Below are 21,478 nucleotides of genomic sequence, written 5' to 3' on the forward strand. Positions count from 1 at the left end.
GTCAGTCAGCTTGCAACATAAGAAATTAGAAATCAATGACCTGTTTTTAATCGATTCCAGACTATGGTTCTATCAGCAGCATGTTTCTGGTTTAGGGGTGCATACACAATGAATGGAAAAAACATGCAGATTATTAACACGAATTACTTTTTTTTTTTAATCAGTGAAAGGATAACAAAATCGGGAGAATTGATACTAGATTAATCTGGCCGTCCTCCCCCCCACCACCATGACCACTAAAGTGCTTCGGACAATCTGTCAAAGAATAAAACATATTTTACAGAACATAGTCTGTCTGGGACAGTCACATTTCGACAACTTCGTCAATTTCAAAGGTAGGCTAATGACAGTCAATTTGTTTTACTGAGATTTCCTGTTGGGAGCGGTGAATGAATACATCACCGTGGAAAATAACGTTACGTCTTTCCCACGTATGTCAGCTGGATTACTAACTTTAGTTTGGCAAAACGACCTTACCTATAATGTTTTTATCGCGCCACAACACTTGTTTATTAAGTTATTGCTTCTTGACAGCCCACTGAAGACACAATGATCGTGTCATCAAGAGAAAGAAGAGGCCAACTGTGGGTGAGTGATCTTATAGATAACTATATGGGTCGCTGGTCATATTTAAACACAGTAATTGAATAATATGTGTACTTTGTTTTGTCAAAACTGAATATTCTGCCAGTGCCATATTTTCTCCAGAGGATTATTTCGCTCATGGCAATGAGGACACAGAGAATAGCAGACATTATTGGAGAAAATGAAGGCAGACATTTGGCATTGGCATCATTGTGCTTATGCCAATCAGTTGTGCCCTGTTTAGGAGGGAGCAATGTTCCCATATAAATATATAATATTGAACATATATAATTGTCATGCGGAATAGGGAATTGTGTCGGCTCTATTACATTTCTATCTGTAACGTTGTGAACGTTTCACCAACTGAAAAAGTTACAGGCTTTTATCAGGCATGAAAATGTACATTGTTTACTCTTTACAGTTTCTGCGGAATGAGCTGAACAGGATAACTTTAGACAGCCTATTGGAGTTGAGCAGAAAGAGGGCCTCCACTTTCCAGCGTGGCACGGATGACTGGGCATCAGGTATGAGAGCCAATGAGATTCCCACGGCTGCCCTAGTGCGTGGTATGTTATTCAAAAGAGAGGGTGCACATGCAAAAGTCTTTGGCATGACCAGGGCTCATGCGAAATGCCTAAATTAGTGTATTTTGATATGTTGTCCATGGGATAGAGATGAACTAAGTAACTGTATGTCTCGTCTCTTCTTACTGTGTAGGAGTTAATGTGCCAAATCATGAAATTACCTTCCAGAGCGCCTCTGACCAGCTGCAGCAGTCGGTGACTCCTTTTGTTGTCTCCATATAAGCCAAAGAGTGTGCAGGTCAGTCCCATGTATGTGGTACTTGGGAAATAACTCGTATTTCTATTATTAGTCAACAAGGGAATTTGTACAACCGCTATTTGAGGTTGGTAATTGGTACATTTAATTTATTTGTACTTTGATGTAATAAGTATCTGAATGGCATTTTTTTTTATGACACATGGATACTACCTAACTCAAATCATAATATTTTCATTTGGTTCTGTCCTCAGCCCTGAAGCACCTGATGCAGAGAGTTTTAGAGAGACTGATGGGTGCTTGTGTGTCAGTGGATGTTGAAGAGGAGGAAGAGCCTAAGCAACACAGTACCAATGTTAACCAGAAGAGGGTGCACTGCTCCCTTGGCACGCTCTGTGACTGGTACATTACTTATTTTTTTCCACCTTTATTTAACCAGGTAGGCTAGTTGAGAAAAAGTTCTCATTTACAACTGCGACCTTGCCAAGATAAAGCAAAGCAGCGCGACAAACAACACAGAGTTACACATGGAATAAACAAACGTACAGTCAACAACACAATAGAAAAGTCTATATACAGTGTGTGCAAATGAGGTAAGATTAGGGAGGTAAGGCAATAAATAGGCCGTAGTGGCGAAGTAATTACAATTTAGCAATTAAACGCAGGAGTGATAGATGTGCAGAAGATGAATGTGCAAGTAGAGATACCGGGGTGCAAAGTAGCAAAAATAAATAACAGTATGGGGTTGGGGTAGTTGGATGGGCTATTTACAGATGGGCTATGTACAGGTGCAATGATCTGTAAGCTGCTCTGACAGCTGATGCTTAAAGTTAGTGAGGGAGATATGAGTCTCCAGCTTCAGTGATCTTTGCAGTTCGTTCCAGTCATTGGCAGCAGAGAACTGGAAGGAAAGGCGGGCAACGGAGGAATTGGCTTTTGGGGGTGACCAGTGAAATATACCTTCTGGAGCGCATGCTACGGGTGGGTGCTGCTATGGTGACCAGTGAGCTGAGATAAGGCGGGGCTTTACCTAGCAAAAACCTGATGACCTGGAGCCAGTGGGTTTGGCGATGAATATGAAGTGAGGGCCAGCCAACGAGAGCATACAGGTTGCAGTGGTGGGTAGTATATGGGGCTTTGGTGACAGAATGGATGGCACTGTGATAGACTGCATCCAGTTTGCTGAGTAGAGTGTTGGAGGCTATTTTGTAAATGACATCGCCGAAGTCGAGGATCGGTAGGATAGTCAGTTTTACGAGGGTATGTTTGGCAGCATGAGTGAAGGATGCTTTGTTGCGAAATAGGAAGCTGATTCTAGATTTAATTTTGGATTGGAGATGCTTAATGTGAGTCTGGAAGAAGAGTTTACAGTCTAACCAGACACCTAGGTATTTGTAGTTGTCCACATATTCTAAGTCAGAGCCATCCAGAGTAGTGATGCTAGACGGGCGAGCAGGTGCGGGCAGCAATCGGTTGAAGAGCATGCATTTAGTTTTACTTGCATTTAAGAGCAGTTGGAGGCCACGGAAGGAGAGTTGTACGGCATTGAAGCTCATCTGGAGGTTAGTTAACACAGTGTCCAAAGAAGGGCCAGATGTATACAGAATGGTGTCGTCTGCGTAGAGGTGGATCAGAGAATCACCAGCAGCAAAAGCGATATCATTGATGTATACAGAGAAAAGAGTCGGCCCGAGAATTGAACCCTGTGGCACCCCCATAGAGACTGCCAGAGGTCCCAACAACAGGCCCTCCGATTTGACACACTGAACTCTATCTGAGAAACAGTTGGTGAACCAGGCGGGGCAGTCATTTGAGAAACCAAGGCTATTGAGTCTGCCGATAAGAATGTGTTGATTGACAAAGTCAAAAGCCTTGGCCAGGTCGATGAATACGGCTGCACAGTATTGTCTTTTATCGATGGCGGTTATGATACCGTTTAGGACCTTGAGCGTGGCTGAGGTGCACCCATGACCAGCTTGGAATACAGATTGCGAAGCGGACAAGGTACGGTGGGATTCGAAATGGTCGGTGATCTGTTTGTTAACTTGGCTTTCGAAGACCTTAGAAAGGCAGGGTAGGATAGATAGACTGTGACAAAGGTACAAAGCTACTGCACACAATTGAGGACTAATATAATGCTTTTATGTAAAACACTCACATTTTATAGATTTTGACCTTACTATCTCTACATTATGTAAATGCTCATTACAACTCATGAGTCTTATGTGCACAAATAATTTGTTTGGTCCTAATAATTTGTCTGGCATCCCAGGCAAAAAGCATACTTCTGTTGGCAAAGACATGCAACAGCATCCTCCCATTTTAGTGATCTTCAAGGACCTAGAGGCGTTCAACCCTAGAGTGCTGCAAAACTTCATCATCTGCGGGGGGGGGGGGGGGGGGGGACATGATCCCTGACCTCTGTTAGATTGATTGAATGAGGAAAATGCACTTGTACTTGTGTGAGGGTACCTCTAACATATGTTAAAAATGCTAATGCGTGACATGCTGTATAATCTCCCCGTTCTCTGCAACAGTCGGTACGTGGAGCAGCTTCCTCTGATGTTCGTCTTTGACATCACCACGTCTCCCAGCACCATTCAGCACATGCTACCCCAGTCCATATTCTTTCTGCTGTGCATTGAGCTCTTCCAGTCCCTGTCCTGCACCCGGCACCTGACTACTGTCATAGACAAGGTAGGTCTGTAGCTACCATGGATCCATCCATTCACTTTGATGTAGTTGTATTGGGTACACAGTGATCATGCTCCTCTGTGCCCCATTCCTAAACCCAATAGGGTTCTAAAGGTGCAGCTGAATACCAACTAGAGATCAACACACATAACGCACATTTTCACTCTTAATCCCCATTGATGACATTATTTTTTTTGTTTTGTTACACGTCAATCTCAAGTTAGAATTCAGACTTTAGTGTGAGTATTGCTTTCCCGTCTGAGTCTCAAGGTGATCCTAACCCCACTGTTTCCTGTTAAGCCAGTGGCAAGGTGCTGCAGGTGCTGGTCAGCATCTTCCTCCACCACAGGTGAGTACTGCCCTCTGATTGTTGGTGTGACTGTTTTAGAACTGTTCAAATGTGTTGAAGTGGAATAACTGACTGAACACAATGTTAACTGCTCTGTATTGTCTTTCAAAGACTAACTTTGAGATGTGGGCCAGATGTATTATTTTGGATTATTCCTGTGAATAGTTACCTTATCCTTAGCGTTGCTTGTTCTCAGGTTTGTGTGTGTGTGTGTTGACCATGGGGCCCCCTTACCAGTTGGCTCTGCTGGAGCACTTTCACAGCCAGCCTCTGAGCGTGCTGTGCTGTAAGGAGGCCACGCCACTGAGCTCAGCCACGGGATGTAGAGAGGATCCAACAGTTGCCAGCTGCCATCCTTCATGAGGTGACTGTCTCACACACATGCACACAAGTCTCCAACACACACACACACACACACACACACACACACACACACACACACTTCTACCCATATGATGGTTGAGTAACATTATTTAAATGTTGTGTGGTTCGTCTGTTTAAAACTTGTTGTGATTCTTGGTGTTTACCTCGCACCCTTTCCCCCAGGTACGTAGAGAAGCAGGCTCCCCAGGAGCAAATGCAGCTGTTGACCAGTGATGACCATGTGAAGGTAAATATTGAGTGCTGTTGAGAGGTTCTGAACCTTGTATTGACAAGACTGAATTATGAGCTTAGTGTAATGTATTGACTCTGGTCTTGGGTGATTGTGTGTCCTGACACTCTTTTTAGGAAGTGTGTCAGAAACTACTGAAAGTTCTTCGCAAATACCATAAGAACCACTACCCCATTCTGAGGTATCTCCACGTTCTAACGTCTTCTCTACCTAAATACCCTCTCGGGAAACAGGTTTGAACATTTTGTTTATCAAGGTTGCCATTGAAATAATACCTCATGTTAGGAATGTAATTGTAGAGCATGGCACCAACTGTCTCGCCTGTTCCACATATGCCTCGATTTTCAGATAAGGGAACTGCACATATCCTGTCTGGAGAAGAATGTGTGGGAGAATGAAGAGTGTGTGTCTGCCATGCAGCTGAGGTAATGATTGATTCCAAAATCGATGTTTAACGTCGATATAAAGCACAAACATTGCCTTACGCAACATATTTCAAAGTTCTATAGAAGTTGCCATGTACTCAGTCACCTGCTAAGATAAGAAAGTTCAGTTTGCTTGCGCTCCTTTCTTTTGACAACACTCTACGTTTCACCCCAGGATGATGGCCAAAGATGAACTTGTAGCAGCGCTGCAAAAGTGCACTGAGATCCTGAAAACCTGGCAAGACCAAGAAAATGAGCGCTGCTCCAACTGGAGGATTTACTCGCCAAAGTTGACCAGTCGGACAGAAAGTAGCGATGATGATGAGGGTTTTGCTTTACCATTTTTAAATGGATCTCTGACACATTAAAATAGCAGACTTTAATTATATTTCTATGGTGGTGAAATGTACTTTTCGATTGCTTCTACCCTATCAGATGTTGCTGCTGCAGCGGGTGCAGCTGGGGAGATCATCTCTTCTCCAGGGAAAGGTCTCCAGAAGAAAACAGACCTGTTCCAACTGCAAAAGGTAACATTTTTGTAATGGAAGAGAAAGACCGATTTAATACACGTCTAATATGTACAGTAGTACCCCTACCCGAATCCCAGTATGAGGTGTGCTACTATAGCTCCTTTGCTGTCCTGGGACCCCACCTCAACGCCATGCCATCCAGACTGCCCTCAGCAACCCCTACCATTACCTGAAGGTAAACAACTTACCACAGAGGCTTTGTCTCAATAGTGTCTAGTAAACTCCTTTCCTCATATCCTCTCCCTAATCTGGAAAGACTTGATGGGTGTAAGCAATATGGTGGACTACTATCAGTGGGCTTACTTTCACCTATTCACAATTCTTTCAGTGCAGATGAAGGAAAAGGAAAGGAGGTAAGCCAGTCTCTTTAGACAACTGAGTATCAGCCAAAACTTTAAGTGTTAAAGCTACAACAGCAGCTGATACTGATGCTAATGTTGTGTGGTTCAGAATGAAAACCTGCTGACCGAGGACGGGACAATTTCCAATGCTGCTCCTGACATCTGCATTGTGTACAAACTCCATATGGAGTGTGGGAGGCTCGTCAACCTGTGACTGGCAGGAGGTAGGTTTTTATAAAGAATCAAATGAAACACTATTGTTGGTATTCTTTACTGAACAAGAACACTTTACATATTGCATTGAGTGAATTTGTATGTATTTGCAGGCTTATGCTACAGTGGTCTCGGCTGCAGAGGGCAAGGATGCTGACTATGGCAAAGTGGATGAACTCAAACGGTATCCTTTAACTGTTGAAGTCTTAAAATACTTGATCGTGATATATTTTGAATATTGCTTTTCATACCACATGTCCTACTGCAGTCTTTTTCCTCTTCCATAGCCTAGATATACAGTCAGGTCAAATTATTGGCACCCTTAATAAAGGTGAGCAACAAAAGACTGTAGAAAATGAATAGCACAAATACCGAGTGAGCTATGTTGTATTATATTGTTATACTAATACAATTGCTCAGAAAGACAGCCGTCTTGAATTCAAACCACGGGTTTTCAATGGGGTTCAAGTGCGGAGAATGAGATGGCCATTGCAAAACGTTGATTTTGTGGTCAATTAACTATTTCTTTGGACTTCGATGTGTGCTTAGGGTTATTGTCTTGCTGGAAGATTCACTTGGGTCCAAGTTTCAGCCTCCTGCCAAAGGCAACCAGTTTTTTTTTTTTTTATCCAGGCTGTTTCTGAGCTAGAGTTCCTGCGATTCATAAAATCCACCAAGCAGAAGTCTGACCTGGGGAGGCTGCTGATTCAGTCTCTGAGCTTGTTGTATAGTATGTATGTGTCAATTGTTTTTTAATAAAAGGTGATTTCAATTGAGTTTATCATGATTTGCTCCAGTGTGTTCTTAAAAGGTGTGGCAAATGCAAACATGTTTACAGTTTACTCCATTAACAAAACACACTCAAAGGGAAGTGTGTATATACAATATTATAAAACATTGTCATCAAGTAGCAGTATCACAAAAAGGATAAAAGCAGCCATGTTAACAAGTTTAAGGGGTGCATTCATATGTAATGAACAGATGGGTCTTCATGCAGTGGTTGAAAACAGGTGACGAAACGAGATCATTCCACCACTTGAGGGCTAAATGAAGATTAAGTGCAACTGGGATGAATATTGTCAAGACTTACACGCAGGGCCGAGTGTGTGGGTTTTGTTTTTCCAATTAAGACCTAGACAACCAGGTGAGGGGAGTTCCTACTAATTAGTGACCTTAATTCACCGATCAAGTACAAGGGTGGAGCAAAATCCCGGCCCTTCGTGGAATGAGATTGACACGTGCCTTTAACTCCATAGTGGAGGCAGGGAGCTGTGGTCGAACACAAGCGACTGGGTTGACAGAACCTGATATCATAGGTGTTATATCTACTTGATTACATTATTAGCTATTTACCATTGAAATATTATAACTTCAGTTAATTAGAGCATTACCCTGTTGTGACGACATGAAACTTAACATTTTATTGTTTGGTTTTTCTACTAAGTACATAGGTTTGAAAGCAAAACAGTCAATGAAATAAATAACATTTTGAAAGTGGGAAAAAATCTAATGAATTGATGTTAGTCTTTGTAAAGTCCCATACAAAAAGGCTCTGGGGCATTGCAAATTCTCTTCTCAAAACAGTACCTTCCACTTGCTAATAGATTGACCAGCAAACCTTTGTCTACATTCCTTGATCATATATACATGTGTAACAAAGAAATAAAACGGTGAATAAAGTCGAATGCCAGATGACTTTATAAAAGTAAGAGAGTGACGACTTATCGATACAGGTACAGCAGGAGAAATGTAGGCCACTGGTAGAGGGGGTCCATAAAATGACATTAGGAAGCACCTAGTTGCTTACGTGAGAGAGATTACCACTGACAACGGCTTAGATAAACCTTTGCCTAAAGGAGAAATATGGCACAGTAAGACGTTTCATTAAACCAATCTCTTGCAGGGATTTCCAAAGATTTAAACTCGATAACTCGCCTAGCAAAGTCGGTCTCTCAGGAAACATCTGGAAATGAATAGATAAAAGCAGAAAACCAGCCATATTAGCGTCACCTTAGAGGTTTTCCATTCAGGTGTCACAGTTGCCTTCTCACATTCAGCAATGGAATGGTACATGCACTGAGAATTAAACAGAAAAATGGACAGAACAATACTCACAGCTTGCAGGTTGTTCTCCAAATCGTCGCATCAACTGGTCATGTGTAAACTTCACAAAAGTGTCATATTGTTCTGTAATAGAAATGTGGGAGGAAAGGGATGGGTTTAATTTGCCTGTAACTAAAAATCACATGGTGCACTTTCTGAATTGTGTTCGACTGTCCACACCTGCCAACTTGGAAGTCATGGTCTCCTCATATTCCTCCCGCACTTTGTCTTCACGCTCCTTCAGTAAACGTTCACAAATCATTCCAACTTGTCTAAGAGTAAATAAGGGCTGTTCTTTCTTTGATGGAGAAGAACCTCCAGCAGATGTGCCTGCAGAGGACACACATAAAGCAATTAGGTCATTTGCATGTTGGGGGGGGGGGGGGGGGGGGGGGGGTCTAGTTCCTTTAGTATTGTGGATCTCCTCCACTCACCAGGGTTTAGGCTAATAGTACACTCTAAGCGTATAACAAACCTGGCATACTGGATCCACTAAGATGGGGTGGAGACTCTGGCGAGTAGCAACCCTCTGTCTGTTGGTAAACTCCATCTATGTGCTTTCTCTTCTGAATGCGTTTGTACTCCTGCTTGATGTTGTTCAGAATTTGCTCTAGAATAAGATGATACAGTCTAAATTATTCAGATAGGACGTTGGTCAAACAACTTGTCAAATCTAATGGAGGCCTCGCACTACAGTGCAATCCTTATCACTCCTTATGGCCGACAACATGTTAACAAAGACAGTACAGTATGACGATATGCAGAAACTGCTTCTCCAATAGAAATCCCTGATGACACTTGTCAGCGATGTCAAGATGATGTTTGCTAGCAAAGCTCGTGTGCAGAAACACGTCATCGGGTCTAACAGTCTTGTTGCGCCGAACTGCGCATGTGCAGGCCGTCAAATTAAAGGCACTCCTTCGATAAAAGAGTGTCACTTTCACAGGGTTGTAGTAATGACAGTTGCAGCTACTTCAGACACTGGCTCGAATCTAGGTTTTGGCTTTAAAATGAAAGAAAATGAACAACTAAGGATGAATTTCACTTCTCCCATTGACTTGACAAACCCTGGTCTGGTCTGTATGGAGCGAGAGAGCTGCCAATAGGTTGAACGTACGTATCGTTAGGACTGTAAGAAAATCCATATGTAAATTGTTAGGATCGTAAGAAAAGCCATTAAATGAAACATGAAGCGTAAAATTAGATCTGTAAACGTAGAAACCCTATGTTACGACGATAAATGAACATTTACACTTAATTATTATGTCTCACTTTACTGGGTTACAGATCTTTTTTATGCATACAAACTTTTGGCAGCAATGTGGCATCTGCAAAGGACATGCACCGAATGTAGCTAGTCAATCAAGCAACTCTAGCCCAGAAGTTAGTTGCTTTGTAGCTTCTGGTTTCAATTCCAAAATAAAAGTCTAGAGCTTGTTTTAGATCTGCATTCAATAACAACGTTATACCAGTAGATGGTGTAGTATTGGCTTGGGCCTTTGACTTGTGTGAGAATGATAAAGACTCAGAAGAGCCTTGTCTACAATAACCACCTGAGCTGCAAAATAGAAAGTAAATATGATTATGGCTAGGGCTATTCCGCTATCTAAATATGCCATGCTGTTGTGTTATTTAATGGCCATATAATTGCATAATTTATTTTTATAGCCGCATGGGGCTACTTTGGTGATCATGTAACCTAATGAATCACATTTTTCCCAGTATTTGGGAGTATGGACTGTAGGCCTTTATTAGGCATTTTGACTGTTGTAATAAAGAATTCCACTTTGTATGTAGGCTTGTTTTAGACATTTGCATTGCACAACCCCATCACTCAGAGGCTATATCCATGTCAATAAATGAGATGAAACTAAATATTGCCTAAGTCTTGGCTATAACCTGTCCTGAGCGAAATAGCCAAGGAGTCAAAGACAATCTATAGCCTATTCTTATTGCCAGATCTGTTTAAGCTATCAGCCACTGCACGTGCTTCAACTATTTTGTTTAAAAATGATGTAGATGCTATATTTAGAGGCCTGGGAGCTAGGGTCTCTTGAAGGGGAGCCCTATGATAAAAACAGGTATAAAACACAAATAGAGTTCTAAAATTATTCCGCATGACACCAGTACCCAAAATGATAGGCCTTCAACTTTTAGGTATTGCAATTTAGGCTTTTTTATTTAAATAGGCCTAAATTAAACATTTTATTATTAAAATGATAGGCTAAAGAACCTTTAGAGAATTTTGAATACACATAGATTTGGTTTCTCAAATGACTGCCTCGCCTGGTTCACCAACTACTTCGCAGACAGAGTTCAGTGTGTCAAATCGGAGGGCCTGTTGTCCGGACCTCTGGCAGTCTATGGGGGTACCACAGGGTTCAATTCTCGGGCCGACTCTTTTCTCTGTATATATCAACGATGTCGTTCTTGCTGCGGATGATTCCCTGATCCACTTCTACGCAGACACCATTCTGTATACATCTGGCCCTTCTTTGGACACTGTGTTAACTAACTTCCAAACGAGCTTCAATGCCATACAACACTCCTTCCGTGGCCTCCAACTGCTCTTAAATGCAAGTAAAACTATGCTTTTCAACCGATCGCTGCCCGCACCCGCCCGCCCGACTAGCATTACTAGTCTGGATGGTTCTGACTTAGAATATGTGGACAACTACAAATACCTAGGTGTCTGGTTAGACTGTAAACTCTCCTTCCAGACTCATATCAAACATCTCCAATCCAAAATCAAATCTAGAATCGTCTTTCTATTTTGCAACAAAGCCTCCTTCACTCACGCCGCCAAACTTACCCTAGTAAAACTGACTATCCTACCGATCCTCAACTTCGGCGATGTCATCTACAAAATAGCTTCCAATACTCTACTCAGCAAACGATCACAGTGCCATCCGTTTTGTTACCAAAGCCCCTTAAATTCCCAATCTGGCCCTCATACCATCACGGCCACCTAATCATCCCCAGCTTACAATTGGCTCATTCATCCCCCTCCTCTCCCCTGAAACTATTCCCCAGGTCATTGCTGTAAATGGGAATGTGTTCTCAGTCAACTTACCTGGTAAAATAACGGTAAAGTAAATAAATAAAATAAATTATACCACCCACCACTGCGACCTGTATGCTCTAGTCGGCTGGCCCTCACTACATACTCGTCGCCAGACCCACTGGCTCCAGGTCATCTATAAGTCTATGCTAGGTAAAGCTCCGCCTTATCTCAGCTCACTGGTCACGATAACAACACCCACCCGTAGCACGTGCTCCAGCAGGTATATCTCACTGGTCATCCCCAAAGCCAACACCTGCTATGGCCGCCTTTCCTTCCAGTTCTCTGCTGCCAATGACTGGAACTAATTGCAATTTTTTTTTATTTTTATAAAATAAAAAAAATAAAATAAAAAAAAATAAATAAAAAAAAATCGCTGGAGACTTATTTCCCTCACTAACTTTAAACATCAGCTACCTGAGCAGCTAACCGATCGCTGCAGCTGTACATAGTCCATCTGTAAATAGCCCACACAATCTACCTACCTCATCCCCATATTGTTTTTATTTACTTTTCTGCTCTTTTGCACACCAGTATCACTACTTACACATCATCTGCTCATCTATCACTCCAGTGTTAATCTGCTAAATTGTAATTACTTCGCTACTATGGCCTATTTATTGCCTTACCTCACGCCATTTGCACACACTGTATATAGACTCTTTTTTTCTTCTATTGTGCTATTGACTGCATGCTTGTTTATTCCATGTGTAACTCTGTGTTGTTGTTTGTGTCGCACTGCTTTGCTTAATCTTGGCCAGGCCTAGCTTACCTGGTTAAATAAAGGTGAAATAAAACAATTTAAAAAATGGATAAGAATGCTCTATTCTCTTTGATTTAGTTCCTATTGCAACTCAGACAAATTACTGAATGGATGGCATACTGACTGGCTGAACTGAATGAAGGATGAATTCAATGTTCAAATATGTTGGAATGGCGAGTTGCATGCATCATGCATGTTCATCACTTTATTTGGCTAGTAGGCAAATAGGTCTACATTAGGGTATAACGACTATGGCTGCATGCCTCCAGAAGGGCATCTTCTGAGGCTGAGGGGTGCTTTTCCAAAGTTGCATGGTGCTGTGGTGCTGCAAGGAGATCACAAGCTCTTCAACTGGGCAGCAGTGTCACGATGGAGGGAATAGCCTATACGGAGACGACTTAAGACCATTGCAACAGAGTTACTGTAAAGTGTGGGAATAAGCTTATGCCAGACTTAACCTATGTTTCACCTCTCCCTTATTCATTTCACAGTCCATATGTTCATGACCCGATTCATATAACTCATGTCAAATTATTTTACATTCCTATTAACCCCTCCTACAGAGTATGCTTTGGCAAGATAGAACAATAATAGATGACTCAATGTTTCATTATTCCTGGTAGATACTACTAGTTATGATTGCATACAGAGCCCAGAGAATGGGATGGTGCAATATTGAATTAGTCTTATTTTGATAAGGTGCATGGATGGGGATGTCCACGTCACACAGAGATATGCCCATGCTTTAGATACATCAGTGAAGTTTCAGTCCGCTAGGTGTAGGCATAACACAGCTAGTGCTATCTAGACTTGCGCTGGCAAACAAATCAATTACATTAAGTACCTAATGTGAAGTAAACTTAACTAAGGAGTAATAGAGAATGGACACTTAACTTGAAAACATGCTGGATAACTCTTTCCGGTTTCCTTGACTTTCTTTTTTTTTTATGTTGTGTTATGCTTGTTCACGTAGCACTCCTCACAGGCCATTTGGTGTGCGTTTTTTGTTTGTTGGTAATATGAAACTGACAAATTCAAAGGTATTATTGTTCGTAAGGATTGCAACAAGATTTGTTCAAGTCTAAAATGTTAGTCCGTAATTGTAACATGGTGTTTGTATGTTCACAAATTAAATGTAATGTTTATGTTTCACGCACGGCTTTTCTTACGATCCTAACAATTTACATATTGATTTTCTTAGGATCCTAACAATACGTACGTTCAACCTTTTGGCAGGTCTCTCGCTCCATAAGTCTGCTTCGCGCATCTGGGTTTGAAAACACTGATATTTTTTCAAAATACAGTGCATTCGGAAAGTATTCAGACCCCTTGACTTTGCCCATATTTTTATATGTTACAGCCTCATTCTAAAATGGATTCAATTGTTTTTCCCCTCATATTTTTTCCCCCCTCATCAACCTACACACTATCACATTTACATAAGTTTTCATACCCTTTACTCAGTACTTTGTTGAAGCACCTTTGGCAGAGATTACAGCCTCGAGTCTTCTTGGGTATGACGCTACAAGCTTGGCACAACTGTATTTGGGGAGTCTCCCAAGCTCTGCTCCCAAGCTCTGTCAGGCTCGATGGGGAGCGTTGCTGCGCAGCTATTTTCAGGTCTCTCCAGATATGTTCGATGGGGTCAAGTCCGGGCTCTGGCTGGGCCACTCAAGGGCATTCAGAGACTTGTCCCGAAGCCCCTCCTACGTTGTCTTGGCTGTGTGCTTAGGGTCGTAGTCCTGTTGGAAGGTGAACCTTCTCCCCAGTCTGAGGTCCTGAGTGCTCTGGAGCAGGTTTTCATCAAGGATCTCTCTGTCCTTTGCTGCGCTCATATTTGCCTAGATCCTGAATAGTCTTCCTGCCGCTAAAAAACATCCCCACAGCGTAATGCTGCCACCACCATGCTTCACCGTAGGGATGTTGCCAGGTTTCCTCCAGATGTGACGCTTGGCATTTAGGCCAAAGAGTTCAATATTGGCTTCATCAGACCAGAGAATCTTGTTTTTTCAAGGTCAGAGTCCTTTAGCCTTTTGGTAAACTCCAAGCGGGCTGTCATGTGCCTTTTATTGAGGAGTGGCTTCCATCTAGTTACTCTACCATAAAGGCCTGATTGGAGAAGTGCTGCAGAGATGGTTGTTCTTCTGGAAGGTTCTCCCATCTCCACAGATGAACTCTGGAGCTCTGTCAGTGACCATTGGGGTTCTTGGTCACCTCCCTGACCAAGGCCCTTCTCCCGCGATTGCTCAGTTTGGCTGGGCGGTCAGCTCTAGGAAGAGTTTTGGTGGTTCCAAACTTCTTCCATTTAAGAATGATGGAGGCCACTGTGTTCTTGGGGACCTTCAATGCTGCAGACATTTTTTGGTACCCTTCCCCAGATCTGTGCCTCGACACAATCCTGTCTCAGAGATCTACTGACAATTCCTTCGACTTCATGGCTTGGTTTATGCTCTGACATGCACTGTCATCTGTGGGACCTTTACATAGACAGGTGTGTGCCTTTCCAAATCATGTCCAATCAATTGAATTTACCACAGGTGGACTCCAATCAATTGTCATTATGGGGTACTTTGTGTAGATTGATGAGAAAAAAACATTTATTTAATCAATTTTAGAATAAGGCTGTAACATAACAAAATGTGGAAAAAGTCAAGGGATCTGAATATTTTCCGAATGCACTGTAGCTGCTGCTACAGTACAATGACACAAGTAGCTATTGGCTAACACCTAGCATGATCTTGGAAAAAGAACATGCTAACTTAAAAGGCCCAGTGCCATTAACGTGATTTTCCTGTGTTTTATATTTCCACACTATGAGGTTGAAATAATATTGTGAAAAATGCCCTTCTAGTGTAAGAGCTGTTTTAAAAGACCACCTGAAATTTCAGCCTGTTTTGGTGGAATGGAGTTTTGGCCTGCCAGCAATTTTTTGTTGTTGACCATTGTTTTAAATTAAAATCACAGTAAGGTACTTAATTACCCATAAATTATTTGATATTTTGATTAAAAACAACTGCTGCGTTGGACCTTTAACGTGCAGCAAGATTGCCCACTGCCTGGCTTACTAGATGTCTGTTATGAGTTTGGGTTCATCCGGTATAGTACTTACCAGCTGATAGTCTGGATGACACTTCTCCAAATGGTGATGGCTCCATGCGAAGGTATTTCCGTGGTGATGAGGAGGATGATGATGATGGGGACACCGGAATACATCTTCTCCTTTTAGGGGACGTCGGACTCATCAATGGATCAAAATCCATGGTCCTTTTCAGGGTCGCTCCACACGCCATGATTTGAACCTAGGAGGGTTCAAAGATTGGTCTACAAAGACCGAACGAGGAACAGTGTAGTGTGGCTAATGCGAAACACAAAAGAAAATGGCTTTCTAACGTTCGTTAGCTAGCTAAAAAAGAGCTTATCCTGATGGCTTTTCAGCTAGCTGGCTAGCTTTGCAACTTCGACAAGTCCAGGAAGGAGTCTTGCGACTGTTGTTTGCTACCGTTAGCTAACTTATCACGCTAGCTAGCTAGCGTTAACCAACCAAATTAAAACAAATTCCCTTCACCTTTCCGGGGAAAAGTTGCCCTCCTCCTATCACTCCGACGCCCGTGTAACGTTGACTTTTGTTTTCACTCTTACCTATCTTATAACGTTATCTGTTTGGATGTCCTTAGCTAGCTAAGTTATACATTCAGACGAAGATATAACTTGCTGCCTAACGTCAGCTTGTTCTTGTTTTTGACCAACAGAGCCGTCTGTTTCTTGTATTGATGACGTCAAATATTCAACTATGCGCTCATGCCGGGTCGGTTGGGCATGCGCTGATGAGACTGATGATGATGATGGGATTTGGACTGCGGTCCCTGCAATCTGGGATCCATAGGACGTCCAAACTCTGGCATTAGCCGATTGAAGTTGAAGTTTAAAATGGTCAAATAGTTAGATAAGGGTAGGGACTTCTCAAGGATTCGGGATAGCAGAATTGTAGTGCAGACAAAAGTTGGTCGTTTGTGTGGTTATGGAATTACATAATACATTACATAATTTTGCGCTGCTATCCATATACTTTAGTATATATCCAGTAGCCATATTCATACACATTCTTGTTACTTTAATCTTGAAGATTGGTGTATTTCCATTAGTCTTTGCCTGTCTCTTTTGCTCTGCAAATGCATGGGCCCGTATGGTAAAATTGCTTGTTTCACATGTAGGTTTTGTGCCTTTTCTGTTAGTTTTTCACTTTATATTTATTTTTATCTTGGGTTTAACTTACTTTTACGCGACAGTACAGTACCTCACACAACATGGCACATTATCTCATGTGCCACTACAACATGGCACATTATCCCGTGTGCCACTGCCTAACACCTCTTTCTCCTCCAGACTGACAAAAACATGTACAACCAAAAGTCCGATAAGACTACTTGCTTCTGATAAGAATATATCGTGCCTGCCTTATGAGTACTGTGCACACTTGACTTTATTCAGAGGCTTGGAAACTAAATCACATAAAGGTGTTTAATCATTTTGAATATATATTATTACATTTACTTTTTTTTTTAAACATTTTAGTCATTTAGCAGACGCTCTTATCCAGAGCGACTTACAGTAGTGAATGCATACATTTCATTTCATTTATATATATATATATATTTTTTGTACTGGCCCCCTGTGGGAATCGAACCCACAACCCTGGCGTTGCAAACACCATGCTCTACCAACTGAGCCACAGGGATTATAAATGAAGTATGTGCACATTTTATCCTAGCAGAGACATCTTAAAAATGCACATTCCTTTAGTTCTTCACTGACTTAGAGGTTCTCTGCAGATTTTCTTTCATTTGTCATTGTTTTGTCAGTTTTTGGTAGGTGATGGATTGTAAAGCTTTTGGTGTAAGTACAGCTGCAATAAAATACACTGGCTATTGTGTTTTAATTGCTGTGATCAGATGAAAACATTCATATACATTGCTTATTACTAAATTAGCTGTTTTGGAATAAGTAACTGCACATAAATACTTTCTATTTTTTCTGTCTCTGTAGTTTCATGAGATAACAAGGTCTATTCTTCACAGTAGCATTGCAGTGCCGTCCTCAATCTCATGAGATGCAAAAAATACATGTGTATTATGCTGTATGTGGTTCAGAAGCTGCTTTCCTGAATTTTTTTATTTGAAACAGAAATTAAAATGTGTATTCATAGAAAAACACTTATTTAATGCATATGGAGAGATGGAGAGGGGGAAAGAACATGTTTAATACTGCACAACATTACATGTATTTGTGGTTGTGGTTCTTCGTTGGGGGAAATCTGTCTCCGCATAAGATTAAATAATGTGAATCATTGAAAAGATGTACATGATCTACTCTTGTATATCACAACATGGCCCTCAATTATGCATCACTCAAAAAATAAGGAAATCGAAACAGTTTCATACAACATGCTTTATGACAAGAACTACAAACCATCACAATGTACTAATTTACAATATAAAGAACAGCCAATTTCACCTACAAACACTTTATAGAGACAAACCATACAGTCAAAGGGCAGATCAGCATGCCACTAAATACACAACTGTGCAGTTTAACAATGCTTATCGCCATTATTTCCCTATGAAAATAAACGAAGTTCTTCTGAAAGATTGAAATAAAAAACACATTATCTTATCCTACAGCTACATATACTTCGAAGAACTGAATTAGAAGTTGATGTTTAGCAAACTTTCAGTGCAGTGCTAGTTGGGGTAGTGACTATTCTACATAATTCCTTCAGAGTCGATTCCTTCACAGTCACATGATGGCTGACGGCGTTGTCTCGGGGGAGACCAACAGGGTGACTTTGGCCAATTTCACAGTGGTGTTTGCACAGCTAGTCATGGATTTGTGGGCTGTGGCTGTGCCTTTTACGCTCCTGCTGTGGCAATCGGACTCACCGCTGTTGTCCAGTGGTTGAGAAGTTCCCCTGCATGTCTGACAGATGTTAAGAAAGGCCCGGCGCAGGTCCTTACTCCTCAGGGCGTAGATGATGGGGTTGACGGTGGAGTTGAGCAGGCAGAGCATGCTGCAGAAGGCAAAAACCGTCTTGATAAAGTTGTTCATCTTCCAGAACAGGTCGTAGACCATGATGGCCAGCACAGGGCCCCAGCAGATGACGAGGACCACCAGAATCAGCACTAATGTCTTGGCCAGGCGGATGTCCATGCGGGCCTGCTCGGGTCGCAATGTCTGCACCTTGGTGCCATGCGCTGTGTAGACGATGATGCACTTCTGGGAGCTGCGGCTCATCATGCGCACGGCATGGTGGTGGGCCTTCCACAGGATGAACATGTAGGCATAGATGATAAACAGCAGCAGCACACTGGTCATCCCTATCCAGAACATCAGGTACATCACGTCGATGAGTGGGAAAATGTCAGAGCACACTGAGTTCAGTTGCTTACAGTTCCAGCCCAGTAGGGGGAGCACCGCGATGACGATTGAGATAGTCCACATCATGCAGAAGGCGATGACAGCCTTTGTCTTGGTGACGATCCGCTTGTAAGCCATGGGCCTGTGGATGGAGATGTAGCGGTCTATGGCTGTGAGAAAGAGACTGCCCACAGAGGCACTGAAAGAGGCGATGACCCCACCAAGCTTAAAGAGAAACACATTGGGGCTGTCCTTCCGGTGTAGCACATGGAAGTCCAAGAAACTGTACACAAATATGACACTGCCCAGAAGGTCGGCCACAGCCAGGCTGCCTATGAAGTGGTAGGAGGGCCGACAGCGCAGGGTGCTGGAGTGGAGGATCACACACAGTACGATAAGGTTCTCCAGCACTGTGAAGGTTCCCAGAGTGAGTGCCATGATCGCTACTACCAACTGCTGGATGGGGGTCAGAATCATGAAGCACTCCATGTCCACAAAGTTCTCCCCGCATTGGATAGAATCCCCGCCGTCCACAAAGGTCCCATTGCCAACCAGATCAGAGATGTTGGTCTGGTAAATGGAGTTGCCATTTAAGATGAGCTCCTCGTCTCTAGCTACTCCAGGGAAGTAGTTTCTAAGTGGGGCAGAGTTAGCCTTCTTTAAATGGAATCCAGTCTTGGCAAAGCCAGAATCAATGGACGGGTCACTGTTGCTCACATCGTTGGAGCCAAGATATTGCAAACCGTTAGTTATTGTTCGGAAAGTGGTGTCGGCTATTCCATCCAGAGCAGACTTCATGGCTGAGTATCTAGAGAAAAAGTTCCAGACAATTTAGAAATGATCAATCCTTTTTATTATTTAGTTTAATTGTGACGTGGGGGATGGCAAACGTGTATGTATTTAACTGTGGGTGATGTGGATATGTTGCTGGGTCACATTATTGACATCCCTGCTGTATCAGCCAGCTGACTCTCCAGCAGATGCGTCTCAGACAATGGTGAGAGAATTAACAGTCGATGACAAATTAATGAGACCCATATCTAACCTTCTGTGCTGCCCCCAGGATAAAGACATTGCATTGAGTAGCCTATGTAGGTCAATCTCTCCTTTCAATTAAGGGTTAATAAAGGATTACGTTTCAAAATAATTATTCAATTAATTATGCATCAAGGTAGTTATATTCTCTCAAGACAAGATTGATTTGTTGAATCAATCTATTTAATTGTACATGACTATGTTTTGCTCTCATAGATAAACAGTACATAACCCTTCCATTTGATAATTAATATATCTGTACATTTCGTAAAAAAATACAATAACCTACAATAACCTTTTTCATTAATAAAAAAGTACAGGCTATTGAGAATAATTGTGATAACATTTTCATGCAGATGTTTATAGATAAGCAAACCATTTACTGGTTGTGATATAGGCTATACAACAACGTGACGATGCCCCTTGTCCCACTCATGAACGAATAAGAAAGACCAACAATAAGTAAGGTTGTAGAGAGGCTGCAGGCAAGTAATTAGATTCACATAAGAATATACACTGTCATAAGGTCATAGATAAATCAATGAAGTAAAACATTTTTGACTATGCATTAATGCAACATTTGATTTTATTAAAACAAAATTTGTTTTTACCTTCACATTCTTTGCACAAATAACTAGCGTCGATCCATATGCCAGATTTAATTTATTACATGAAGACAAGAGAAAGTGTATCCACATATCCAATCTCAGGAATCGTAGCCTACTGATGTCAACAGTTGCTTTATCAAAGTGTATCAAAAGTAGTTTTTAATTCGAATTTTCGTCATGATGAGCCCGGCATCATTGTTTAGTAAAGTCAAGAGACAGCATGTGTCTGTTTGAGGTATGGGATTATTATTTATAAGGAAGGGGTCGCTTTGTGCGCTTCTGTGTCACGTGCTCCGAGGTGCCACAACGCCTTGGACCAGTATAGTGCGCTCGCATCGCATCCCAACATCCACGCTCACTCAATAATGAGACCCTCCATCATTTTGAACACCCACCCAACCATTATCGACCAGTGTGGTTGAGGATAACGAAAGCATGAGTACCATTATTCTAAATAATGCTAAAACACTAACATTTACTTGGTTAACCACTTTTTATTACTATTGTGTTTAGATTCTCACTTCAACCTATAAGAAATGATAACATCCTCCTATCTTGGGTAATATGTCTGTATGATGTGTTCTTGTATGTATGCAACCATCACTAATGGTAGAGTATTCCATTTATTGTGACTGGCAGAAAGGCATGATGTGTTCTATAGCCTGGAAGGAAGGGTGGGTAAAAAAAAATATCCAGCCAAGTTTGATATATTTAACCACATGTAGCAGTGTGTAGAAAAATATATAATATCAGGAGCTGCAGAGGTGTTAAAATGAGGTTGTGGGTGTGTAGTGGGACAATTGCAGAGAATAGGCTATATGTCTCTGGTAAGTGGGTTATTAGAGTCAGCTGCCCATCATGTGAATTCAGTCTGAGGATTACTTCGCATTGAGGAAGTTCATTATTTTATCTTTATTTATTCAGGGAAAACCCATTGAGACCAGGGTCTCATTCACAAGGGTGCCCT

The 21,478-nt window shown here is 41.8% G+C and overlaps 2 protein-coding genes and 1 pseudogene across 4 annotated transcripts; 1 reads left to right on the forward strand and 2 right to left on the reverse strand.

Moving 5' to 3' along the window:
- The first annotated feature begins 372 nt into the window (after positions 1-372).
- LOC115162555 (origin recognition complex subunit 3-like) lies at positions 373-7,306 on the forward strand (annotated as a pseudogene).
- Positions 7,307-7,928: 622 nt separating this feature from the next.
- LOC115162556 (akirin-2) lies at positions 7,929-16,262 on the reverse strand. 3 transcript variants are annotated; one of them, XM_029713984.1, is made up of 6 exons: positions 16,023-16,262; positions 15,567-15,778; positions 9,109-9,243; positions 8,814-8,963; positions 8,646-8,717; positions 7,929-8,493 (listed from the first exon to the last, which is right to left on the reverse strand). In XM_029713984.1, the coding sequence occupies exons 2-6, from the start codon at positions 15,745-15,747 to the stop codon at positions 8,483-8,485; spliced, it is 549 nt and encodes a 182-aa protein (XP_029569844.1). In that variant the 5' UTR covers positions 15,748-15,778; positions 16,023-16,262; the 3' UTR covers positions 7,929-8,482. The 3 variants fall into 3 exon arrangements, with proteins under 3 accessions (XP_029569844.1, XP_029569842.1, XP_029569841.1); XM_029713982.1 differs by having other exon boundaries at positions 15,567-15,756; positions 16,023-16,261; XM_029713981.1 differs by having other exon boundaries at positions 15,567-16,261.
- A 1,624-nt stretch (positions 16,263-17,886) lies between these two features.
- LOC115162558 (cannabinoid receptor type 1A) lies at positions 17,887-20,935 on the reverse strand. The gene is made up of 2 exons (XM_029713985.1): positions 20,515-20,935; positions 17,887-19,676 (listed from the first exon to the last, which is right to left on the reverse strand). The coding sequence occupies exon 2, from the start codon at positions 19,664-19,666 to the stop codon at positions 18,251-18,253; it is 1,416 nt and encodes a 471-aa protein (XP_029569845.1). The 5' UTR covers positions 19,667-19,676; positions 20,515-20,935; the 3' UTR covers positions 17,887-18,250.
- Positions 20,936-21,478: the final 543 nt, after the last annotated feature.

The sequence above is a fragment of the Salmo trutta genome, chromosome 25 (genome assembly GCF_901001165.1).
Source record: "Salmo trutta chromosome 25, fSalTru1.1, whole genome shotgun sequence".
In the NCBI taxonomy this organism is placed as follows: domain Eukaryota; kingdom Metazoa; phylum Chordata; class Actinopteri; order Salmoniformes; family Salmonidae; genus Salmo; species Salmo trutta.

Bases quoted from the DNA above. Each gene is read 5' to 3' on its own strand.
- LOC115162556 (XM_029713984.1), bottom strand. From the start codon at position 15,747: ATGGCGTGTGGAGCGACCCTGAAAAGGACCATGGATTTTGATCCATTG. The intron at 9,244-15,566 runs GTAAGTACTATA...ATCTTATTCTAG, and splicing joins GTCATCCAGACTATCAGCTG to AGCAAATTCTGAACAACATC. The intron at 8,964-9,108 runs GTTTGTTATACG...TGTCCTCTGCAG, and splicing joins TAGTGGATCCAGTATGCCAG to GCACATCTGCTGGAGGTTCT.
- LOC115162558 (XM_029713985.1), bottom strand. From the start codon at position 19,666: ATGAAGTCTGCTCTGGATGGAATAGCCGACACCACTTTCCGAACAATA.